At 41.2% G+C, this 21,696-nt stretch overlaps 1 protein-coding gene across 3 annotated transcripts in view; it reads left to right on the forward strand.

Annotated features, from left to right (window-relative positions):
• The window catches only part of PTPRT (protein tyrosine phosphatase receptor type T), a 796,626-nt gene that overhangs the window by 386,598 nt on the left and 388,332 nt on the right, over positions 1–21,696 (forward strand). For all 3 annotated transcript variants that reach the window (XM_042980385.1, XM_042980383.1, XM_042980384.1), the window contains exon 8: positions 17,139–17,248. In XM_042980385.1, the coding sequence (XP_042836319.1) occupies positions 17,139–17,248 (110 nt within the window). The remainder of the gene's footprint in view (positions 1–17,138; positions 17,249–21,696) is intronic.

Consider the following 21,696-nt stretch of genomic DNA (forward strand, 5'->3'; position numbering starts at 1 on the left):
ATAATATGATTAATCACATAATACATATATTATTTCATATAATATGGTAAATGTACTTGCATTATAGGAAGGACTGACATGTCTTGGGAATGAGTGCCTGTATTTTGTGTGCATTTGTAGACGTCTCATTATCTCATTCCTCAGGTCATCGGAAACTAGAAGGACGCTGTATGTTGCTAGGGACAGGTGCATGTATAGTAACAACATGCAGCACATGAAATCTAGAAGAGGGAAGTGACAAAAGGATAAAAGGCAATAACAGCAAGGCAATAAATAACAGTCCAGAGTCATTTAGTGGAAGGGTATAAAGCTATGCACATCTTAGCAAGTCTGAACACATCGTTTAATTAGAGCTCAGTACATTTTAGAGTTTTACAAAGATGGCCTTGAGATAGTATAAAAGTTAAGGAGAAATGCAATTGTGGTTTTTGAATGCTCGTGTTGACCTAGGTGTTGTGCTGATATCCTTCATTCCTACAGTGAGTTGCCGAATCCTGTGATGAAGGTGTTTATTGATATGATCATGGTTCAGGGAGTTCAAGGAACCTGTCTGAGGTTGCCACACAACAAGTGGCAGAACAAATAAATGCATCCCAAAATCTTACCCATAATTTTTTCTCTGACCATCTATTAGATAATCCTGTAACCTAACCAAAACCTCCCCAACACTCTCTGTGCTTAATTTTTTTCTGTGCCATTCATCATCATCTGAAATACTGTGTGTCTTCACATATGTGTACACACACACACACACACACACACACACACACACATTTGTTGCCTGCCAAACAGCTAGTAAGTTGCTCATTGACTGTCTGGTGAGTGAATGAATATTTGACATCAAAGTCCATGCCTCTTCCCCATATCACAGGATCTTGTTTATATACACTGTTTAAGAAGGAGAGGATATATGTGACGTATTTTATCTGTATTCAAAACCAACTCATAGTGGCTTGCTGGAGCTAATCATTAGCCTCTGTCTCCACCTCCTAGTTCTGTGATATCATATTCATTGCTCCAAATTGGTCACGGTGGGGAATGTACACCATGGATATTGGCAGACCTGTTGGTGTTTTTGTTTTTCTTGGAAAGTTGGTTGTGAAACATTTACTAACATACCACTGTATAGTTCCATTAAAAAGATATATTTGACAACATGTAAACATTTACCCAGAAAAAAATATCTTTCCTTCACCAAGACTAGGAAATCTGTCTTGTCTCCATCAGATGCACTTAACAGATTCTGGTGGCCTTCAAACCATTTTCAAATTATTTTGATTTTTCTTAAGTTCTGAGTCTCTTTATGAACCAATTAACCAATAAATATGGCACCTGGAATGGAGAGCTCCGCCCCCCCCAAAACAAATAAAAGACCTAGATAAGGTGAACAGGACAGGAAACCTCTGTTGACTCTTCAGGGCTCGGAGCTCTTATATGATTTGTTTACACGGCTACCCACAGAGTTCACAATTATCAGCCCCACTTTCCAGATAGAAAAATGGGGAGAAGAAAGGAGAAGAGGAAAGGAGGGTATAAAACTTTCCTTGATTACACTCTGTCCCCCTTTATGTTGAAATGAAAATTTCCTTTAAATTACCACCTGACTTTTAGGCACAAGAAGACATCTGGTTTAATTACAGTGAATTTACATGAACTTACTGACAAGAAGCACAGTTAAAATTAGCAATTTTAGTGTGTTTTTTTAAAGGGAATGAAATTATAAAGTAATTAACCTTTGTTGTAGAACTCTGTCAGAAGGATGGAAAGTTCTTTGCTGTTAGATACAAGAAGAAATGAAATTGTGGGAAAGGAATATGTGGACTCATTAAAGAATTATAAAGAAAAAAGAAGACTAAAGTAACACAGAATTAGAAGATAAGACGGAAAAAGAATCTTTCTCCAAGAAGTCTTTTCATGATGAGAGAGAGTGGTGGGGGCGGGAGGGGAGACCCAGCTGAATCCAAAGAAAGTAAGTCCGCTTCATTGGAAGGACATCGTGACCTGTGGAGCAGTGGTGTGGTGTGGAAAAAAAAAAAAAAAGCTTTAGTGTGGGGCTGAGACGACCTGGCTTTGCCACTCACAGGCAGTGAGATTGCCTTGCAGCAGTTCTGAACCCACATCTACCGGAATAAGGAAAAAAGGGCTGATTCAGAAAATACTTTCCAGCCAGAAGGATCCAGGCTACATCCAGGCTCTGTTCACTACTTTGTTACCCAGCTCTGCTTAAATTCCTTTCATATCGGGCACTGCAGTGTCCCTGTCCGTGGATTGGGGGTGGTAATACCATCAATCCCTTTAGGGTGTTCTACGTGAAGGTCTGTATGTAAAGCACCGAACTTACTTTCTGCCGAGAGTACAGACTCGGTGGTGTGTGGCCAATATCAGACATGGCAGGCAGATTTTTAATCGAGGGAGTTAACTAGAAGAAAACCAAAGCGGGGATCTTTGCAAAATTTCTGTTAGTCATGGGCAGGGGGCCGTTTTAGAATCACCTATATTCCCTCTATAACCTCCATCTCAGATTTCTCACTCTGACAGTAGAGGTGGATATGTGTGCGCCAGTGTTCCAATAAAATTTTACTTATAAAACAAGCAGCTGGTTGCATTTGGCTATAGCCATAGTTTGTTGACCCTTGATCCCCACTGATTCCCCCCTGTTTTCTCTATTATCTTGACTTTACAATCCGACGACACACTGATTTCCCCCATCGGTATCTCCAGTACCTCTCCTCTGCCCTCCAGAGTCATTTAGCAACTGCCTGTTCAGCCTGTCCAGCTGGATTGCTAATCGGTCTCTGGAATTAAACACGTCTAGAGCTGACCCCCTGATCATCCCTCATCCACCCCCAAACTCATTCTTCCCAGTCTTCTCCATCTCAGTTAATGGCAACTGCCTTTTATTAGTGGCTTGAGTCAAAAGCTTTGATTGTTCACTTTTGTCACACCCGAGGCCCTAAATACCTTTCAGCATGGATTCTCTGTGGTTGGCACCCCTTTGCTTTGTGCAAAGCAGCAGCCCTGCTTACTCCCCACATCTCATCTATCAGCACGTTCTCTTGGCTCATCCTTCAGTAAATAGCATGAACTTGACCATTGCTTACAGTCTCTACTGCTAGCTCTGTGTTCCAAGCCACTGTGATCTCCAACTTGGACTATTGCAATAGTCCTTCAATGATCTTTCAGCTTCCCCTCTAGCCCCTACACTCTTTTCTCAGCTTAGCAGACAGAACGGTCTTGTTAAACCACCAGGCAAATCATATCCTCACCCCTCTGCTCAGAACCCTCCATCGGTTTCTCACATCACTGAGATTAAAAGTCCACGTCCTTGCAGTGGCTCACAGGGCCCCACGTGGCCACAACTTCTACTTCTGGCCGCCTCTCAGACCCCATCTCCTTCTACCTCGGCCTTATTACACAGATCCAGTCATTGTTCTCAAATATGCCAGCTGCGTCCCCCCCTCAGCACCTTTGTAGGTGCTGTTTCTTCTCGTTGGAATCATCTTCCCCTAAACAAACAGGGCTGCTTCCTTCACCTGTTTCCAGTCAATGTCTCTTTTCAGGGAGATCCTGCTTGACTATTCTATGAACAACTGGAAGCCTCCTGCACCACACTCTGTCCCTCTTCTCTGCTTCACATATCTCGTTAGCATTTACCATTTAACATACTACATATTTCACCATACACTTTAGTATCTGGCTTCTCTCACTAGAATGCACACTGAGGAGTCTGGGTTTTTTTTTTTGTTGTTGTTGTTGTTGTTGTTGTTTTTCTGTTTACTGGGTATTTTCAAGCACCTAGAACAGTGCCAGGTAGAGAATAGGCATGCAATAAATAAGTTATTGGATGAATGAATCCCGAGTCCTCAGAGACAAGATAGATTTTAAAATTACCATAGAAATCAGAAGGTGCTTGTCGAAAGCTATTTAATATACTCAGTAAGTTATGGGAAGATATGGCTTTTATGACTAGCTGTGTAACACGATTCGGGAAGAATGGAGGCAAAATCACCAAGGAAAATAGTAATAATCCTGATTCTGCAGAAAAGTAAATTGGTGTTCTCCAGGATGTGAGGGACCAGGGGGAGGAGCAAACAGAGTAATACTACCTCTGTGCCAGCCCCTTTGCTCAGCACTTTACCTGTGTGAATATTTTCAAGCGCCACAACACCCATGAAGCAGGTGCTATTTTATCCCTACTTTAAAGTAAGGAAACTGAGCTGCAAAGAGGTTAAGCAACTTGCCCCAGGTTACACAGCCAGAAATGGCAAGAACAGGACACAAACCTGGGCAGTCTGCCTCAGCCTGCAGCCTTTGCCATGATGCGATGCTTTTTTTTGGGTCTACAGGACGAAAGTGAGAGTTTCCATTAAAGGTGGTGGTCTGATTCTTAAACTACCTTCCCAAAGAAATGAGAGAAGAACACCTTTATTTATTTTTTTTTTTACAGTTGGTAAACTTTATTTTTTTTTCGATATATGAAGTTTATTGTCAAATTGGCTTCATTACAACACCCAGTGCTTATCCCAAAAGGTGCCCTCCTCAATACCCATCACCCACCCTCCCCTCCCTCCCACCCCCCATCAACCCTCAGTTTGTTCTCAGTTTTTAAGAGTCTCTTATGCTTTGGCTCTCTTCCACTCTAACCTCTTTTTTCTTTTTTTTCTTCCCCTCCCCCATGGGTTTCTGTTAAGTTTCTCAGGATCCACATAAGAGTGAAACCATATGGTACCTGTCTTTCTCTGTATGGCTTATTTCACTTAGCATAACATTCTCCATTTCCATCCACATTGCTACAAAGGGCCATATTTCATTCTCTCTCATTGCCACATAGTACTCCATTGTGTATATAAACCACAATTTCTTTATCCATTCATCAGTTGATGGACATTTAGGCTCTTTCCACAATTTGGCTATTGTTGAGAGTGCTGCTATAAACATTGGGGTACAAGTGCCCCTGTGCATCAGTACTCCTGTATCCCTTGGATAAATTCCTAGCAGTGCTATTGCTGGGTCATAGGGTAGGTCTATTTTTAATTTTTTGAGGAACCTCCACACTGTTTTCCAGAGTGGCTGCACCAATTTGCATTCCCACCAACAGTGCAAGAGGGTTCCCGTTTCTCCACATCCTTACCAGCATCTAGAGTCTCCTGATTTGTTCATTTTAGCCACTCTGACTGGCATGAGGTGATATCTGAGTGTGGTTTTGATTTGTATTTCCTGATGAGGAGTGACGTTGAGCATCTTTTCATGTACCTGTTGGCCATCTGGATGTCTTCTTTAGAGAAATGCCTATTCATGTCTTCCGCCCATTTCTTCACTGGATTATGTTTTTGGGCGTGGAGTTTGGTGAGTTCTTTATAGATTTTGGATACTAGCCCTTTGTCCGATATGTCATTTGCAAATATCTTTTCCCATTCTGTCGGTTGCCTTTTAGTTTTGTTGACTGTTTCCTTTGCTGTGCAGAAGCTTTTTATCTTCATGAGGTCCCAATAGTTCATTTTTGCTTTTAATTCCCTTGCCTTTGGAGATGTGTCAAGTAAGAAATTGCTGCGGCTGAGGTCAGAGAGGTTTTTTTCCCTGCTTTCTCCTCTAGGGTTTTGATGGTTTCCTGTCTCATTCACGTCCTTCATCCATTTTGAGTTTATTTTTGTGAATGGTGTAAGAAAGTGGCCTAGTTTCACTCTTCTGCATGTTGCTGTCCAGTTCTCCCCACACCATTTGTTAAAGAGACTGTCTTTTTTCCATTGGATGTTCTTTCCTGCTTTGTCAAAGATTAGTTAGCCATACGTTTGTGGGTCTAGTTCTGGGGTTTCTGTTCTATTCCATTGGTCTATGTGTCTGTTTTTGTGCCAATACCATGCTGTCTTGATGATTACAGCTTTGTAGTAGAGGCTAAAGTCTGGGATTGTGATGCCTCCTGCTTTGGTCTTCTTCTTCAAAATTACTTTGGCTATTCGGGGCCTTTTGTGGTTCCACATGAATTTTAGGGTTGCTTGTTCTAGTTTCGAGAAGAATGCTGGTGCAATTTTGATTGGGATTGCATTGAATGTGTAGGTGATAGCTTTGGGTAGTATTGACATTTTGACAATATTTATTCTTCCAATCCATGAACACGGAATGTTTTTCCATTTCTTTATATCTTCTTCAATTTCCTTCATAAGCTTTCTATAGTTTTCAGCATACAGATCTTTTACATCTTTGGTTAGATTTATTCCTAGGTATTTTATGCTTCTTGGTGCAATTGTGAATGGGATCAGTTTCTTTATTTGTCTTTCTGTTGGAGAAGAACACCTTTAAACCTGCCCTGAGAACTAGAAGATGATGCCATACCCACGTTGGAAGGAAGGAATGAACGCACTGTTGGAAGAAGCGGGTGTAAATAGGGAAAAGATGACTGAGCTGTAACCATTGAAAGAAACCCCTTCCTCACCCTTGGGGGCCCAAGGGGATAGACTTACAGGTCCAACCTGCATTAATATCCTCAAACTCTGGCTGACCAGGCTGAAGGCAAGGCTGGGCTATGGAGCTGGTGGATGGAGTGAGGGATTGGAGAGCAGGAGATGGCCTCTTCATATGCCAGTCTACACTGCAGAGAATGAGAGCTCTCACTCCAAGCCTGCATGTGGTGAATAAGGAAAATAGGGGGATTTAATGAAAGGCTAGCTTTGGGAAGAGATGCTCCAGTGCAAGGAAGGGGCAGTGTCCTAGATGACTTAAAGCTGCCTTTAAAAATACCAAAAAAGTTCGTTCTCTCTCTCTCTCTCTCTCTCTCTCTCTCTCTCTCTCTCTCTCTCTCTGAAAAGATGTTCTATGGCCTGGTTATTTTCCTTCTCAAACTTTCCCCTTCCCACCTTCAACCAGGTAGACCTCCTAGCTAGCCAAATGATAGATGGATGTATCTAAATTCCTCCCTTTCCCTCTGGGTTAGAAATATTTAAAACCAGTACTCATATAATCACTAGCAGAACACATTTTTTTAATTTTTTTTTTTTTAACGTTTACTTAGTTTTGAGACAGAGACAGAGCATGAACAGGGGAGGGTCAGAGAAAGAGGGAGACACAGAATCTGAAATAGGCTCCAGGCTCTGAGCTGTCAGGACAGAGCCCAACATGGGACTCGAACTCACGGACTGCGAGATCATGACCTGAGCCGAGGTCGGACGCTTAACCAACTGAGCCACTCAGACACCCCACTAGCAGAACATATCTTGACCCACCAAACCAAACCATCTCAATCCACCTCTTGTAAGGTTGCATAAAGAAAGATTATTGGACAGATGCTTTCATTCTTATTAAAAGGGACTGATCTGATAATTCAAAGCAAATATCCCCTGAGAATTATGGCAAGAAGAAAGATTTAAAAACAGAATAAAACACTAATCCACATTCTCGCCAGAATGTATAAATAAATGCTGGGCTAGAACATGCACATGGAATTGAATCAATAATGTAAAGAGGTTAGGTCTCTCAGACTGATTTTTGTAAAAGAGTTTAATACTATTTACTGTATTTAGAATTTTAATTTAATAATAAACCCTATAGTGCTTAGGGATACATGTTTAAGAAATAAAAATTATAATGAAAAACAAGATTCATTATTGTTATGAAGTTAAGAAGGTTACCTATTGAGGGTATGAAATTGATTATTAGTAAGTTAATGAGATGAATATTTGTTTTATACATTTGTGTAGTGGCTGTTTCACAAAAGGATAAAATGAGGATACTAAATATAAATACCCTTTTATACTGATAAATTTTACCATTTGTGGGATATGGAAAAATTCTTAACAAAATATGAACTTCAAATTTTGACTCAAGACACACACAAAACTTATATAATTTTACAGCAAATGGAGAAATAGAATCAATAGTTTAAACTTTTCCAGCAAAGAAAACACCAGTTCCAAATGGTCTTGCAATTGCAATCAAATACTCAAGGCACCGGTATCTCCAATCTTACATATACACTTTCAAAGAGCAAGAAAAAAAAGAAAGAAGTAACACTTTCCTCTTCTTTTTCTTGATACTAGTGTAACCTTGGTATCTAAACCACACAAGCTTATGAGAAAAAGGAAAATTAAGTGCACATACCCCAAACAGAATATTAGCAGACGATCCATTGCTGTATACGACTAGGAAAATATTAGTTTTATTTTAAGAAATCAATATTGGTTCAACATTTGTAGATCCATTAATGTAATTCACTACATTAACTAAGAGGTACAAAAAATGTGTCATTACTATAATAGATACAGAAAAGCATCAGTTAAAGCTCAGCAGGATATAAAAAGGAAATATCCTTGTATACCAGGAACGAAAAGGATCTTCTTACCCTGATAAAGGGAAACTAAGAAACCTACAAACACCATACTTGAGGATAAAATAATAAAACCATTCTCTTTAATGTTGGAAAGCACACAAATACTTACCAGTCTCTCCATTAAGTATTATATTGATGGCTCTGGCTGAAGACAAGAAAATTAAATAGAGTTAAAATATTGTAAAAGAACAAAACTATTATTGACTGCAATGCTATGATTATTTATATAGATAACCCACAGAAATTTGTACACAAATTATTAGAATTAAGAAGAGAATGTAACATGTTTGACAAAGAAGTTGACATTAGAAAGTCAATTGTGTTTCTATTTACCCAATAAGTACGTGGTATGCTTTTAAAGATACTACTTATAATAGCAATAAAAATACAGGGTGTTTAGGAATAAACCTAATGTAAGATTTCAAGACATAGAGTATATATAAATGTATAAAGAACTGGAAGATATCAAAGAAGACCTAAATGAGAGAGATGGCATGTTCATAGATGGGAAAACCCATTATCAAGACATGACCTAGAAAGACATAATTTATTTCCCAATTGATCTATAATTCATGCAGTTCCACTACAGAAATAAGGCATTTTTCAAAAATGTACAAGGTCATCCTAAAATGTGTATGGCAGAGAAAAGCCAAGATTGACTAAGACAGTCCTGAACATGAAGTACAAAGTTGCAGGCCTTGCTCTACTAGGTATCAAGATACACAAATCTTTGCTTAATTGAGAAGATGTGGTATTGATACAGGTATAGTCTAAGAGAACAGCTGAACAAAACAGAACTTATATCTATGTGAAAATTTGATGGAAGGCAAAGGGAGTATGGCAGATCAGTTGAGTAAAAAAAAAAAATTCTTTTTCATTAAGTCATGGTAGAATAGGGAGAAGAATTGAAATTGGATCCCTGCCTCACACTATACATGAAAACACAATTACAAAGAGTTGAAGACATTTTACAAAAGGCCTAACTTTAAAATTATTTGAGGATAATTAAAAAAAAATACTGCTATGACCTAAGAGAAAGTATTTCTTAAAGAAGAGTTCTTTTGTTAGAGTTTATTTTTTTGGTTCGGGTTTACCTGGCCTTAGGATAATGATTCAAATGCAGTGTGTTCAGGACACACTGGTAACAAAGAGAGGAAGGGAAGGGAAGGGAAGGGAAGGGAAGGGAAGGGAAGGGAAGGGAAGGGAAGGGAAGGGAGGGGAGGGGAGGGGAAGGGAAGGGAGGGGAGGGGAGGGGAGGGAGGGGAAGGGAAGGGAAGGGAGGGGAGGGGAGGGGAGGGGAGGGGAGGGAGGGGAAGGGAAGGGAGGGGAGGGGAGGGGAGGGGAGGGGGGGGGGGAGGGGAGGGGAGGGGAGGGGAGGGGAGGGGAGGGGAGGGGAGGGAAGGGAAGGGAAGGGAAGGGAAGGGAAGGGAGCCGGTATTGGTGTGTTATCAAGAAAAGTACCTTGTAAGTTCTTTATAGATTTTGGATACTAACCCTTTATCCAATATGTCATTTGCAAATATCTTTTCCCATTCTGTCGATTGCCTTTTAGTTTTGTTGATTCTTTCCTTTGCAGTGCAGAAGCTTTTTATCTTGATGATGTCCCAGTAGTTCATTTTTGCTTTTAATTTCCTTGCCTTTGGAGATGTGTCGAGCAAGAAATTGCTGCGGTTGAGGCCACAAAGGCTGTTGCCTTCTTTCTCCTCTAAAGTTTTGATGGTTTCCTGTCTCACATTTAGGTCTTTCATCCATTTTGAGTTTATTTTTGTGTATGGTCTAAGAAAGTGATGTAGTTTCATTCTGCATGTTGCTGTCCAGTTCTCCCAGCACCATTTGTTAAAGAGACTGTCTTTTTTCCATTGGATGCTCTTTCCTGCTTTGTTAAAGATTAGTTGGCCACTCAACACCTGAAAAACAAATAATCCAGTGAAGAGATGGACAGAAGACATGAATAGACACTTTTCCAAAGAAGAAATCCAGATGGCCAAGCAACACATGAAAAGATGCTCAACGTCACTCATTATCAGGAAAATACAAATCAAAGCCACACTGAGAAACCACCTCACATCGGTCAGAGTGGATAAAATGAACAAATCAGGACACTACAGATGCTGGTGAGGATGTGAAGAAATGGAAACACTCTTGCACTGTTGGTGGGAATCCAAACTGGTGTAGCCACTTTGGAAGACAGTGTGGAGGTTCCTCAAAAAATTAAAAATAGAAGTACCCTACGACTCAGCAATAGCACTACTAGGAATTTACCCAAGGGATACAGGAGTGTTGATGCATGTAGCCCAGTGTTTATAGCAGCACTTTCAACAATAGCCAAATTATGGAAAGAGTCTAAATGTCCATCAACTGATGAATGGATAAAGAAGATGTGGTTTTATATGCAATGGAATACTTCTTGTCAATGAGAAAGAATGAAATCCTGCTATTTGCAGCAATGTGGATGGAACTGGAAGGTATTGTGCTGAGTGAAATGAGTCAGTTAGAGAAGGACAGATATCATATGTTTTCACTCATATGTGGATCTTGAGAAACTTAACAGAAGACCATGGAGGAAGGAAAGGGGGAAAAGTAGTTACAAACAGAGAGGGGGGGCAAACCACAAGAGACCTTAAATACAGAGAACAAACTGAAGGTGGATGGGGGCAGAGAGTGAGAGGGAAAATGGGTGATGGGCATTGAGGAGGGCACTTGTTGGGATGAGCACTGGGTGTCGTATGTAAGCCAATTTGACAATAAATTATATTAAAAAATAAACTTAAAAAAATTACCTTGTGAATAACTGGGTTTTAGAATAGTGCCACTCCAAGTGTGGTCCAGGGACCAGCAGTGAATTAGAAGCTCTTCCTGGTCTGTGACAAGATAATTACAGAAATAGAGGTTAAGTATTTTAAAAGGAGAGGCTTCCATTTTTCTGTTTTTAAATTTTACCTTTACTTTTTAATTTTGCTATTCTTTTGTGGTTTTGTATTTTATGGTAATATTGGTCCACCGTAGGTTGGAAACAACTACAACACAATAATAATCACTTTCATTGGAGGTAGTTTGGAAAGTATTAATAGAATATGTCTCAGAGTTAATCCAGTCAAGTAGTGAGGACACTACGATATTCATCTATGAATTTCGTATCTTCCATTGCTTGAAGATTGTTTTAGGGGCATTAACTCTCTGAGAGTTCTCGCTTGCCCTATGTGGAGACAAGTTTGCTTTCACAGCCTTCAAGTAGAGTAACAAACATTTTGCAGTAAGCATTCCTGTATGGGTGTGGCACCAACAGCATCTAAGTCTGTCTTTTTTTCCCAGCTTTATTGAGGTATATTTGATAAGTAAAATTGTATATATTCAAGATGTACAACAGCATGTATATATGTACACATTTTGAAATTATTGCTACAATTAAGTTACTAAGTCTTTCTCTTCTTCAGAAAAGATCTGATAAAATTGACTACATTAAAACTAAGAACTAATTTTTATCCAAGGGTAACATAAAGAGAAATGGAAAACAGACAAACCAAGAGAGGATTTTTATAACACATGTATCCAATAAAAGGATCAGTAACAAGAATATACAAAGAACCTCTACAAATCAATAAGAAAAGGACAGTAATGGTCAATAAGCATTAAAGGTGCTCAGCCTCTTTAGTAAATAGCTAAAAGCAAATAAATCCTCAATGAAGTATTATTTCATGTTTGCTAGATGGTCTAGAATTTTTAAATCTGGCATTACTAAGTGTTAGTAAGGATTTAGAGAAGGAGGGCCTTTCAAAACATTGCTGGAGAGACTATAAATCGCTACTGCCACTTTGGAAAACAATTTGACTTCACTCAGTAAAGCTGAAGACATTTATACCCTTAGTCTATCTATCCTACTCCTGGGTATACCTGAGTGAACTCTTAAAAATGTTCAACTGAACATACAAAAATATTCATAGGCACTATGTCATAAGATAGCTCTTCTGAGAAAAAGCCCTATCATCCATCTACAGGACATCTCACCATCTACAGAATGACAAAATAAATAAGACTATATTCATAAGATGAATGAAATACAACTACCTGTATCAACTGATATGAATATCAAAACAATATTGAGTGACAAATGCAAATCATTTATTACAAAGACTTACTTTCATATGTATGTCATGAAGCCAGAGGAAGCAAAATGATATCTTGGGATAGATGCATGTGTTTATAACTCCAAATAAAAATAGAATGATTAGCATAAAACCTGGCTAGTACCTGACTGGGTGTTTTTTGTTTGTTTGTTTGTTTGTTTGTTTGGATATTTTTTGTTTTGTTTTTGTTTTGATGGGGAGAGAGAAGTCAGCAGTATAGAACACACAGGGCACTTCAGTGATGCAGTGATGTTTTGTTTCTTAGAGGGGATAGTTGGTACATGTGTGTTCATTTCATAATTATTTTATAAACTATATGTTCATTACCTGTACTTTTGTCTGTGATAGATTTCATAAGAGATACTTTTTAATAGAGTCAAAAATAATATGAAGAAAAGCAATAAAGTCCTAGAAATGTAATTTGTAAGGAATTTTAAAAACATATTTCTGACTAAGGGACATAAAAAGAAGCATTAATAAATGATGATTTGTACAGCATTACTGGTGGGAGGGCTCATTATAAAAAGGTGTCGTTTGTCCCTCAGAGAAGTGAAGAATACAACTGGAATAAAAATTCTGATGGAACGTTTTTGAAGTTTTTTAAACTTTTTCCAGTGTTCTGGAAAAACAACAGGGTAGTGAAAGCCCAGAAAACCTCGCAAAAGAAGAATAGTAAAAGAAAGGGACTTGTTCTGTCAACTATTAAAACATGTTACATGAACACAACAGAGAGATAGTGTCAGAATAAGAGGCTGTGACTCGGAAATAGAGTGGGGAGCCGCTCAGCATGTGCCAGGATATAAAATAATCGAACATGCTAGGAAAGTGATATTTTAAATCACTGGGGAAAGTTCTGACTGGTCAACTAATTGTTCTAAGAAAACCGTAAAGAACTACAGTGAGATTTCTATTTCGTGCAATATATAAAATACATTCCAGACGGATCAACAAATTAGGTTCGAAAAGAAAGTGGGAATAAATCAAGCAGAAGACAATACACATGACTCTTGTTCTGATCCAAGGTGAGAACGGGAATTTGCTCTAAACTGGAAATACTGGAGGAGACCAGGTGGCCTGAATGCCAGCTGCTTGATACTCACAGTCTTAACCTCCCCTGGATAGACCCTTGCTAAGAGTAGCATCTTCATTTCTCCATTCAGCTCACTTTGCAGCTCTTAAATCTTCTCCCAATCCCTGACTGTTGGTAGACGGTTTCACCCTCACTTCTCAAGAAAATGGAGCCACGAGGACACCTCAGCTCTCCATTCCAAAGCAGCTGCACATTTTCCCATCTTGTCTTCTCTCACGAGGGGAAAGGTGCTTCCTCTCCACCCACCCCCATTGCTGCCTTTCAGGACTGGACCCCACCGCTTACTTCAATTTTGGATTTTTCCCTGTTGCCTGTGATCCTGCCAAAACCTCTCCAGCCTTTGGAAGGGGGCGCTGCTGTGCTCCTTTTCCCATCCCTGCTCTTGCTGCATCAGTCCCCTGGAGGCCCAAATCACTGGCTTGTCTGGGCAGGGTCTCTCACCTTCTGTGCTCTCCTCTGCCCATGGCAGGAGGGCTGTGAGGCCAGCATTCCCCTCTAGATTACTCTTGCTTAGGTCACAGGTAACCTTGAAGACACTAAGTTCAGTGGGCAAATTTAAGTTTGTAGTTTCCTTGACTACTCAGTCATCTCTGTCGCTGTGAACCCGACCCTTCTGGATCCCCCTTTGGCTGCTCCCCTGACAGCCCACCTTCCTGGTTTGCCTCTTGCCTCTCTGAATGTAGCCTCGCAGTTTCTCAGTTTCTTTGTTTCCTCCTGATTGTTAACATGGTAGTTTTCCTCTTGGCTTAGTCCTGGACCTGTTTTGTTGGTTCCCTTATACACAGTTACTTAATCTTTTATATCCAGCTGCTACTCAACATTGCCGTTTGGGTGCTCTGCACACACCTCAAATGAAACATTGCAAAACTCACCAGCTCCCTTTCCTAAACTAGCCCTCCTGTAAGACTCTCTTTCTATGAACAGCACTGTGACCCACTCCAGGTGTCTAAAACAGACAAGCTGGGGTCTATCCTTGACACATTGCTTCCATGCTTCACCCTTAACCATCAAGCAAATCACATTTGCTCAGCAGCTGCAAATCTCCTGCACCATCAGCTTCTTTTCTATACCACCATAACCATCGTTTCTCCCCAGGAACGCCTTGCTCCTTCCACTGTGGCCCTCACAGAGCCAACCCACCACACTCCCAACAGCTAACCCCCCCCCCACTTTTGTCCTAGGAACTTCTAATCCACCAACTTTTATTTTCCTCTTCATATCCTGACTTGCTAGACTAGATTTCTCTGCTTATAATTCTCCCAGTACTTTGTGCCCTTACCTCAAAGTCCTGATGTTTGTGGCAAGGATGAGTAGATAGGGAAAGCAATCAGAGATCTGATGATTTAGAAGCTTCTACTTACCTAAAAGATTCAAGAAGCAAATGAAAAACTGACAAAAATATTTGTAACTCATGCAAAAAGAAGCTTATATCCTTAAAAACAGGTTGTAATTACAAACCCATAAGACAACGACAGACAAAAATGAAGAGCCGTAGAGGAAAATGAGAGCAGGTTATAAAGAGCGTGTTCATAAAAGAGTCAATGCAAATGGCCAATTAAACTGAAAAAAAAGAAAAAAACTACATTCTCCAGTTTTCTAAAAAGGATACACACACATACACTTAATTTTTTAAATAGTGTTGGCATGGATTGGGAATAGTCGTGTTCTTCTTTTGGGGGAACCCAGAATGGTACAAACTCTGTGGAAGGCATTCTGGCAATATGTGTCAAAAGCCTTAAAAATAAAATAGTTCAACCACTTTGGCCCAATAGATTAATTTCTAAGAATGTATCTTAGGGAGATCTGCAGAGTTTCATGAAAATACTTATTTATAAGAATTTTCATTGCAGTGTTACCTATAAAAAATTCAAACCAACTTTTTTTGTTTTTGACAAAGCACTCACACACCTACACGTGTATGCATGCACATGTGGTAAAGGGGCAAAGGGAGAGGGAGAGAGAATCTTAAACACATTCCACGTCCAGCTTGGAGCCTGACTCAGAGCTCGATCCTATGACCCTGGGATCATGACCTGAGCCGAAATACAGAGTTGGATGCTGAACAGACTGAGTCACCCCTGTACCCCTCAGACCAAGTTTAATACCCAATAATGTGACTCTAATGGGGCATTAAAATGCATGGCCCCAGAGAACATTTAAGGATTTTTTTTAAACCCATGATTTGTTTAGTGATAAAAGAAGGTCATAGCACAATATGCATGGTAGGAATTTAATTTTTAAAAATAACATATGTATTTGCATAGGCATAAAAATACGGGAAAAATATCTCCAGATATGGGGATTATGAGTGATTTTGTTCCTTCTTTTTTTTACCCTTTTTGTATATTCTTAATATTCAACAAATTCTGTGTATCGTGTCCGTAATGAGAAAAACTAAATATATTTTAATTTAACAATAGGGAACTGATTGCAACATATGGCCAAGGCTATATCGAGAGAGGCGTACCATGATGATTAAGAGTATATGCTTTGAAGCTCATAGACAGGTGTTCAGTTCCCTCTTTACAACTTAAGAGCCGGATGACCTTGAGCAAGTTATTTAATTCTCTTAGCCTCAGTTCCCTTATCAGCACAACGGAGATAATACATCCTGGGCAGAGCTGTTTTGTGGCTTAAATGAAATAATGTATGTAAAATTCTGATCAAAGAGTAAGTGCTTAGTAAAAGTACCTGCTTTTATAATTCCAAAATATAAATAGATCCAGTAATGATTTACATGAAGTCATGATTCCCTGGGGGGTTATAACTGGAAGTTTGGAGAATCATTTATTTTATGGCTCAGCATCTTCTGGACCATCGTAATGATGCTGGAATCCAGCAGGAAGGTGCTGGCAGGAAGACTGAGCTGGGGTCAAAAGCCTCCCAGGAAAGGTTTTGCTCATTTGGGCAAAATGCTGGCATTGGTCATTGATTCACCTGCTTGACCAACCAACAAATGATTATTAAGCATCTACCATGTGCCAGGCATCAGAGACTCAGCAGTGAGACAAACTAGCTGCCTTCTGGGAGTGAAACAGACTTTTCTAATTGGTGTGGTTTCAAGACACATAGATCCTGTTGGGTTCAGCAATTCGGAAACTGAGGAATAGTTGGAGACTCTTTGGTAGGTCCAGGAAGATGGTAGTGATGCTCACTTTGCATTCCTCAGTTACCAATCCTAAGGCAAGAGTCTAATTCTAGAATCCTACCTGATGGCAGGGCTGGGGCCTCTTGATGTCCTCCCTACACTGCTCAGTTTTAATTCAAACACAGACTTGCTTAGTCTGCAGATAAAAAGCCATTTGGTCACCTGGGGGAGGGGGGATAGCAAACTATGGCCCAGGGGTCAACTCCAGCCTAGTGTCTTTTTCTTTCAAATAAAGTTTTATGGGAACACAGCCATGCCCATTTGTATATGGATTGTCTGTGGCTGTTTTGCGCTACAAGCACAAAGCTGATCTATTACAGCAGGTACTGTAAGGTCCACAAAGCCTAAAGTATCATCTGACCCTTTACAGGAAAGCTTGGCCAACTGCTGTTCTAATTCAGTGGGGCTGGGGAAATGAGATGGCAGGTGCCATCAAGTTCCTTTTCCCTTCTGTAGTTCCAGGAGCTGTTCCCCTAGAATCTATCCAAGGAGGGCCCTTTGAGGAGAAGATCTACATCCAGTGGAAACCTCCCAATGAGACCAACGGGGTCATCACACTGTATGAGGTAAGAAGACCCCTTTGCTATACCTCTTGGTTTGGCTTCATTCAATTGACTTCAGCCTGAAGTTGGAAAATTTCTACTGGGTGCAGGGCTCCCGTGAGGGCATGAAGGTGAGTAAGACACATCTTACCCAAAGGTTTCATACAGTGAGAAGACAACACAAGGTCATACAGATGAGCAGCTTGACAGCCCCAGTGACCCAGAAGACTGGACACACCACACATTGAAGTGGTTATTTATCTCTTTAGAAAGGAGTAGGCACTCAGGGAGGCAGACTGTCCCAGCAGAGCCCAGAAGACCCAGGCCTAGCACACAGTAGTTATAGTTCACTTCATGTAGAAAACCACAACACCCAGATGATGCTCATCCTACACCTGTTAGTTTCTGGGCTTCCAGAAAAAAATCCCGAAGTCATTCTCTGCCCTGGGGGTGCATGATTCTTAACTTTTAATGTTGCTCTTTGGCCACAGCATATTTTATTGTTACTCAGGTGATGGTATCAGAAGCTCCCCTCCCAGCATTAGCAGGGCCTTATCCTATCAGAGATATGACATCATATCAGAGATGGAGCAGAACCTCCTCAGACAGTAAGGTACCCATCAAGCCAACACAATGTGGCTTCCTGAAAACTTTCAAACTTAGAACAAACTGTATAGAAGTCTATTGCAAAACAAAAACAGTGAAACTTCAGTGAGGCTGATACAGCTGAACTCAAGTACTGAGATGTGGTCAAGGTTGACTATCCTCCCACCCTGAATCTTCTGAGACGCTGGGAGAATGTGGTACGGGCTGCAGTAGAGACCACAGCAGTGCAGAAGGAAGGGTATGGAAGCCAAAGCTGCAGTGATGGAGCCCTGCATGCCAGGGTCTCGCATGATGAAGTCCCACATGCCAGAGTCTAGCGTGATGGAGCCCAGCATCCCAGTAGCCCTCCTGTGGTATTGCATGATGGCCCCCAGCATCCCAGTAGCACCGCTGTGGTCTCTCATGACCTTTTTCAGGGTCTTCCTCTCTCCAGGCCTGCTGCTCCCCTCTAAGATGAGAGTGGTAATGGCTGCATTAGGGTTCCTGTAGAGGGTTTGAGGTGGGAAAGGTTACAAGCATCCCCAGGCTGAAATGCACTGCAGCCCCTGAGAGCTCATGCAGAAAGGTACTGAGAGGTATTGAGGTATTGAGAGTGAGCTGTGAAAGAATATCCCCACGTAAGGGAGGGAAGTCAAAGAGTATTGGTGACGGAGAAATATTTAGGATGAATTGGATGGACACAGAAGCTCTCTAGAGAGACCTGGAAGGACCTCAGAGCTCTCTGAGGAAGGAGAAAACCATCCATCATGTACAAGGTGTAGCACCTTCAGAAAATGCCTTCACTCAGCAAATCACAGCTTCTTCAAAAGAAGAGCTGTATCATATTCCATTTTGGGCCCACATGGTTGGGAGAAGCTTCCTACCTGCGGGAAGCTGCTAGGGGCGGGGAGGTACCATATCGACCTTGCCCAGGACATGTTCAGAAGTGCCTCGTTGCGGGGGAGAGAGGGACCAAAAACTCAGCTGAAACAAAGCCTTGTCACTTCAGAGCTACCTGCCATTCTTTGTGAAGTGGAAGCTGCCATCACGTGCACATACACACACACGCACGCACACACACACGCACTCACATACTCACGCACTCACGCACTTGGTGCTGTTATGTAAATGGCTCTCTATGCCAGATGTTCAAGATTTTTGGAACTCACAGGCCAGTAACATTTCAAAAGGCTTGGAGGACCAACATCCAGTTCTTTACCATTTTTTATTAACATCATTTCATAAAAGACATAACTTCAAAAATACAGAAAGGACATAATTTCAGAATAAAAGGCAGTCCTTCAAATTGAATAAATTTAGCTTTATGAATAACTCATGAGTCTCCTTATTTTTTCTTTTTGCCTTGAATTGAGGACAACTTTGTCCTGAAAAGGCCCTATAGTCTTTGTACCCAGCTGCACTTGGAAACCACTGGGCTGGGCCATGTTGCAGGGGACGTCATATCCCTGCACGGACCAATTTCTTACTTGGGAAGTATCCTGCCTCCTCTGATGTGTGCATGGAATGGGCTAGGAAACCCGCTCATGCTGTTGTGTGAGAAGAAGAGATGATGGGGTGGAGAGAGAGCAAGGGAGCGGTCCCAGCTGTGAGTGATACACCCTGTTCAAGCAGCAGCTCCATGAAGTTGAGGTCTCAGCATATGAGACCTCTGGAGCTCTGGGCTCGATGGTGGGCACAGATCGGTACAGGGCGCCCTTCCCAGTTGTGTGTGAGTCCTGTACCTTGTCGATTTCCAAAGACCAGTCACCAGGGATGCTGGCATTTCTGTGATGGGCTCTCCTGGGCACAGCTCTGGAGAGACACCTTCAGTTGGCTTCTCAGCTGCTTCCTGTGCTGTGATTACAGAGAGCAAGAGATGGAAGGCTGCAGCTGTCTGACTTTTCCGTGAGCTCTGGAGGTGACCTTTTGGGAATATGCTAAATATCTTAGATGATGCGATGAAGGGAGCCAAGGAGTTCATGGGCTGAGGTCATTGTATTTTGAGCATAAACGTGGCTGTGACCATGTGCATCACAGGCTAGTGGGACCTCCGAAGGTAAGAATGTTGGCTTTTGAGGTCAGACAGCTTCATTCTGAACTCTAGCTCTGCCATTGTAACCGTGGGTACAGCAAGGAGCTTCTCATTTATATTCATTTGTACACATACATATATGTTCAATGCTGTGTTTGGAATTTAGAAATAGCATCAATGAATGTTAGCTCTCACAGTACATAAAAATGAAGAAATTGAAACCCAGAGAGTTGAGGTGTGAAGACCAAGGTCATAGCTGAGATGGCAGATTCATGGGTCTTGAGTTCAAGTGCCAACGCCTTGCCCCTTAGTGTGGTCGGTGGACTGGCAGCACTGGCATAACCTGGGAGCTGGTGAGAAATGCAGCTTTCAGGCCCCAGCAGACCACCTTGATCAGAGTCTCCTGGTAACAAGATTTTCTGGGTGATTCATGTGGGTGTGAGAGTTTGAGAAGCACTGCTCTAGACCACACTACTCTTGAGAAAATTTCAGCAATTGATGAGCGAGTATGTCCTCCTGAGCAGAGAGAGACAGGGAGGCCCTTCCACGCTGGGTTCAACCCATTCCCATCCCAGATAGTAAGCAGGAGACCTTGCTTTTCAAGACATTTATAACAGAGTATGTGTTTATGAGGCAATTTCCAAATTTAATTAGATGAAACCAATTTGATTTTTAAAATTAGGTTCTGGTTGTAATTTCTAGAGAGGAACCCATAAATTATAACTCACCCTCCTCTGGTCTCAAAAAGTGTATTTTGTGACAAAGGAAAATAGGATAACACAAATAGAAGTCTAGGATTCTCTGTATGTTCCTGTATACAACCTTGGACTTGACAAAGTCAAAAGCCAAAAAAAGGAGCAGTGGGTATAGTAAAGGAGGGTTATGGCTATGTAAACACTGTAAATATTATTCAGTGTAGTAGGTTCAAGTAAGTTTAAATAATTAAATTTCTTTTCCCATGAGTCTGAGTCACAACCTCTGGGTCTATCCTTGGACAGTTCTGCGCCCCAAATCTGAATGGCTTTGATTATGTCTCATTCCGTCTCTGGGCTTAAGTCCCCTCTTACAATACGAAGGTGTCAGATTATTCTGGGCTTCAATGGGTAAGAATCAAGAGAAAAATAAATCTATGTCAAACCCACAAAATCAAAGGTTTATACCTCATTTTGGAGTTTCTCTCCAATATGAAACTGCCTATGACTGGAGTCTTTGAACATAATGCAGTGATGACACTTGAAGGAAAAATAGCTAGTGGAAAGGCCCTGGGGTAGGAATGACTTTGGGATGTTTAACAAATAGGAAGAAGGTCAGAGTGACTAAAGCTTCATGAGCAGGGGGATCATGATGATGAGAGCATATGGAAAGTGTGTGGGCAGGGTCGGGTTGTGCAGGGCTCCTAGAGTTCGTGCTTTATCCTGAGAGAAATAGAAAGCCCTGGGAGGATTTTAAGCAGAGGACTAAAAGAATCAGATTTACATTCTTTACAAAAGCACCTGGATTTTGTGTGACTAGTGGGCTGTAGGTACACAGGCATCTTGGAGACATCTGGAAAATGTGCCAGAGGCAAGGACATTTCCATCACCTATGATTTTTCAATGAGGACTCAGCTAGCCAGGTGGAAGATCGGAATGCTTTGTCACATCTGCCTCTCTGCTGCTGCTAACCTGGACTTTGACACCTTTCTTTCAGTCAGGAATTCATGTCTTGATGGGCTCCCTGAAGCCATGAACCTTGAGACCCTGTGCCTCCCCCAAGGAATGGGAGTCTAGCCCTTACCCTAATGCTATTCCAGGGCTATGGCACGGCCTGTTTTTCCAGCAGTCATGACCTGTCTCCCTGCCTGCTAAGTGGGGGC

The sequence above is a fragment of the Panthera tigris genome, chromosome A3 (genome assembly GCF_018350195.1).
Source record: "Panthera tigris isolate Pti1 chromosome A3, P.tigris_Pti1_mat1.1, whole genome shotgun sequence".
In the NCBI taxonomy this organism is placed as follows: domain Eukaryota; kingdom Metazoa; phylum Chordata; class Mammalia; order Carnivora; family Felidae; genus Panthera; species Panthera tigris.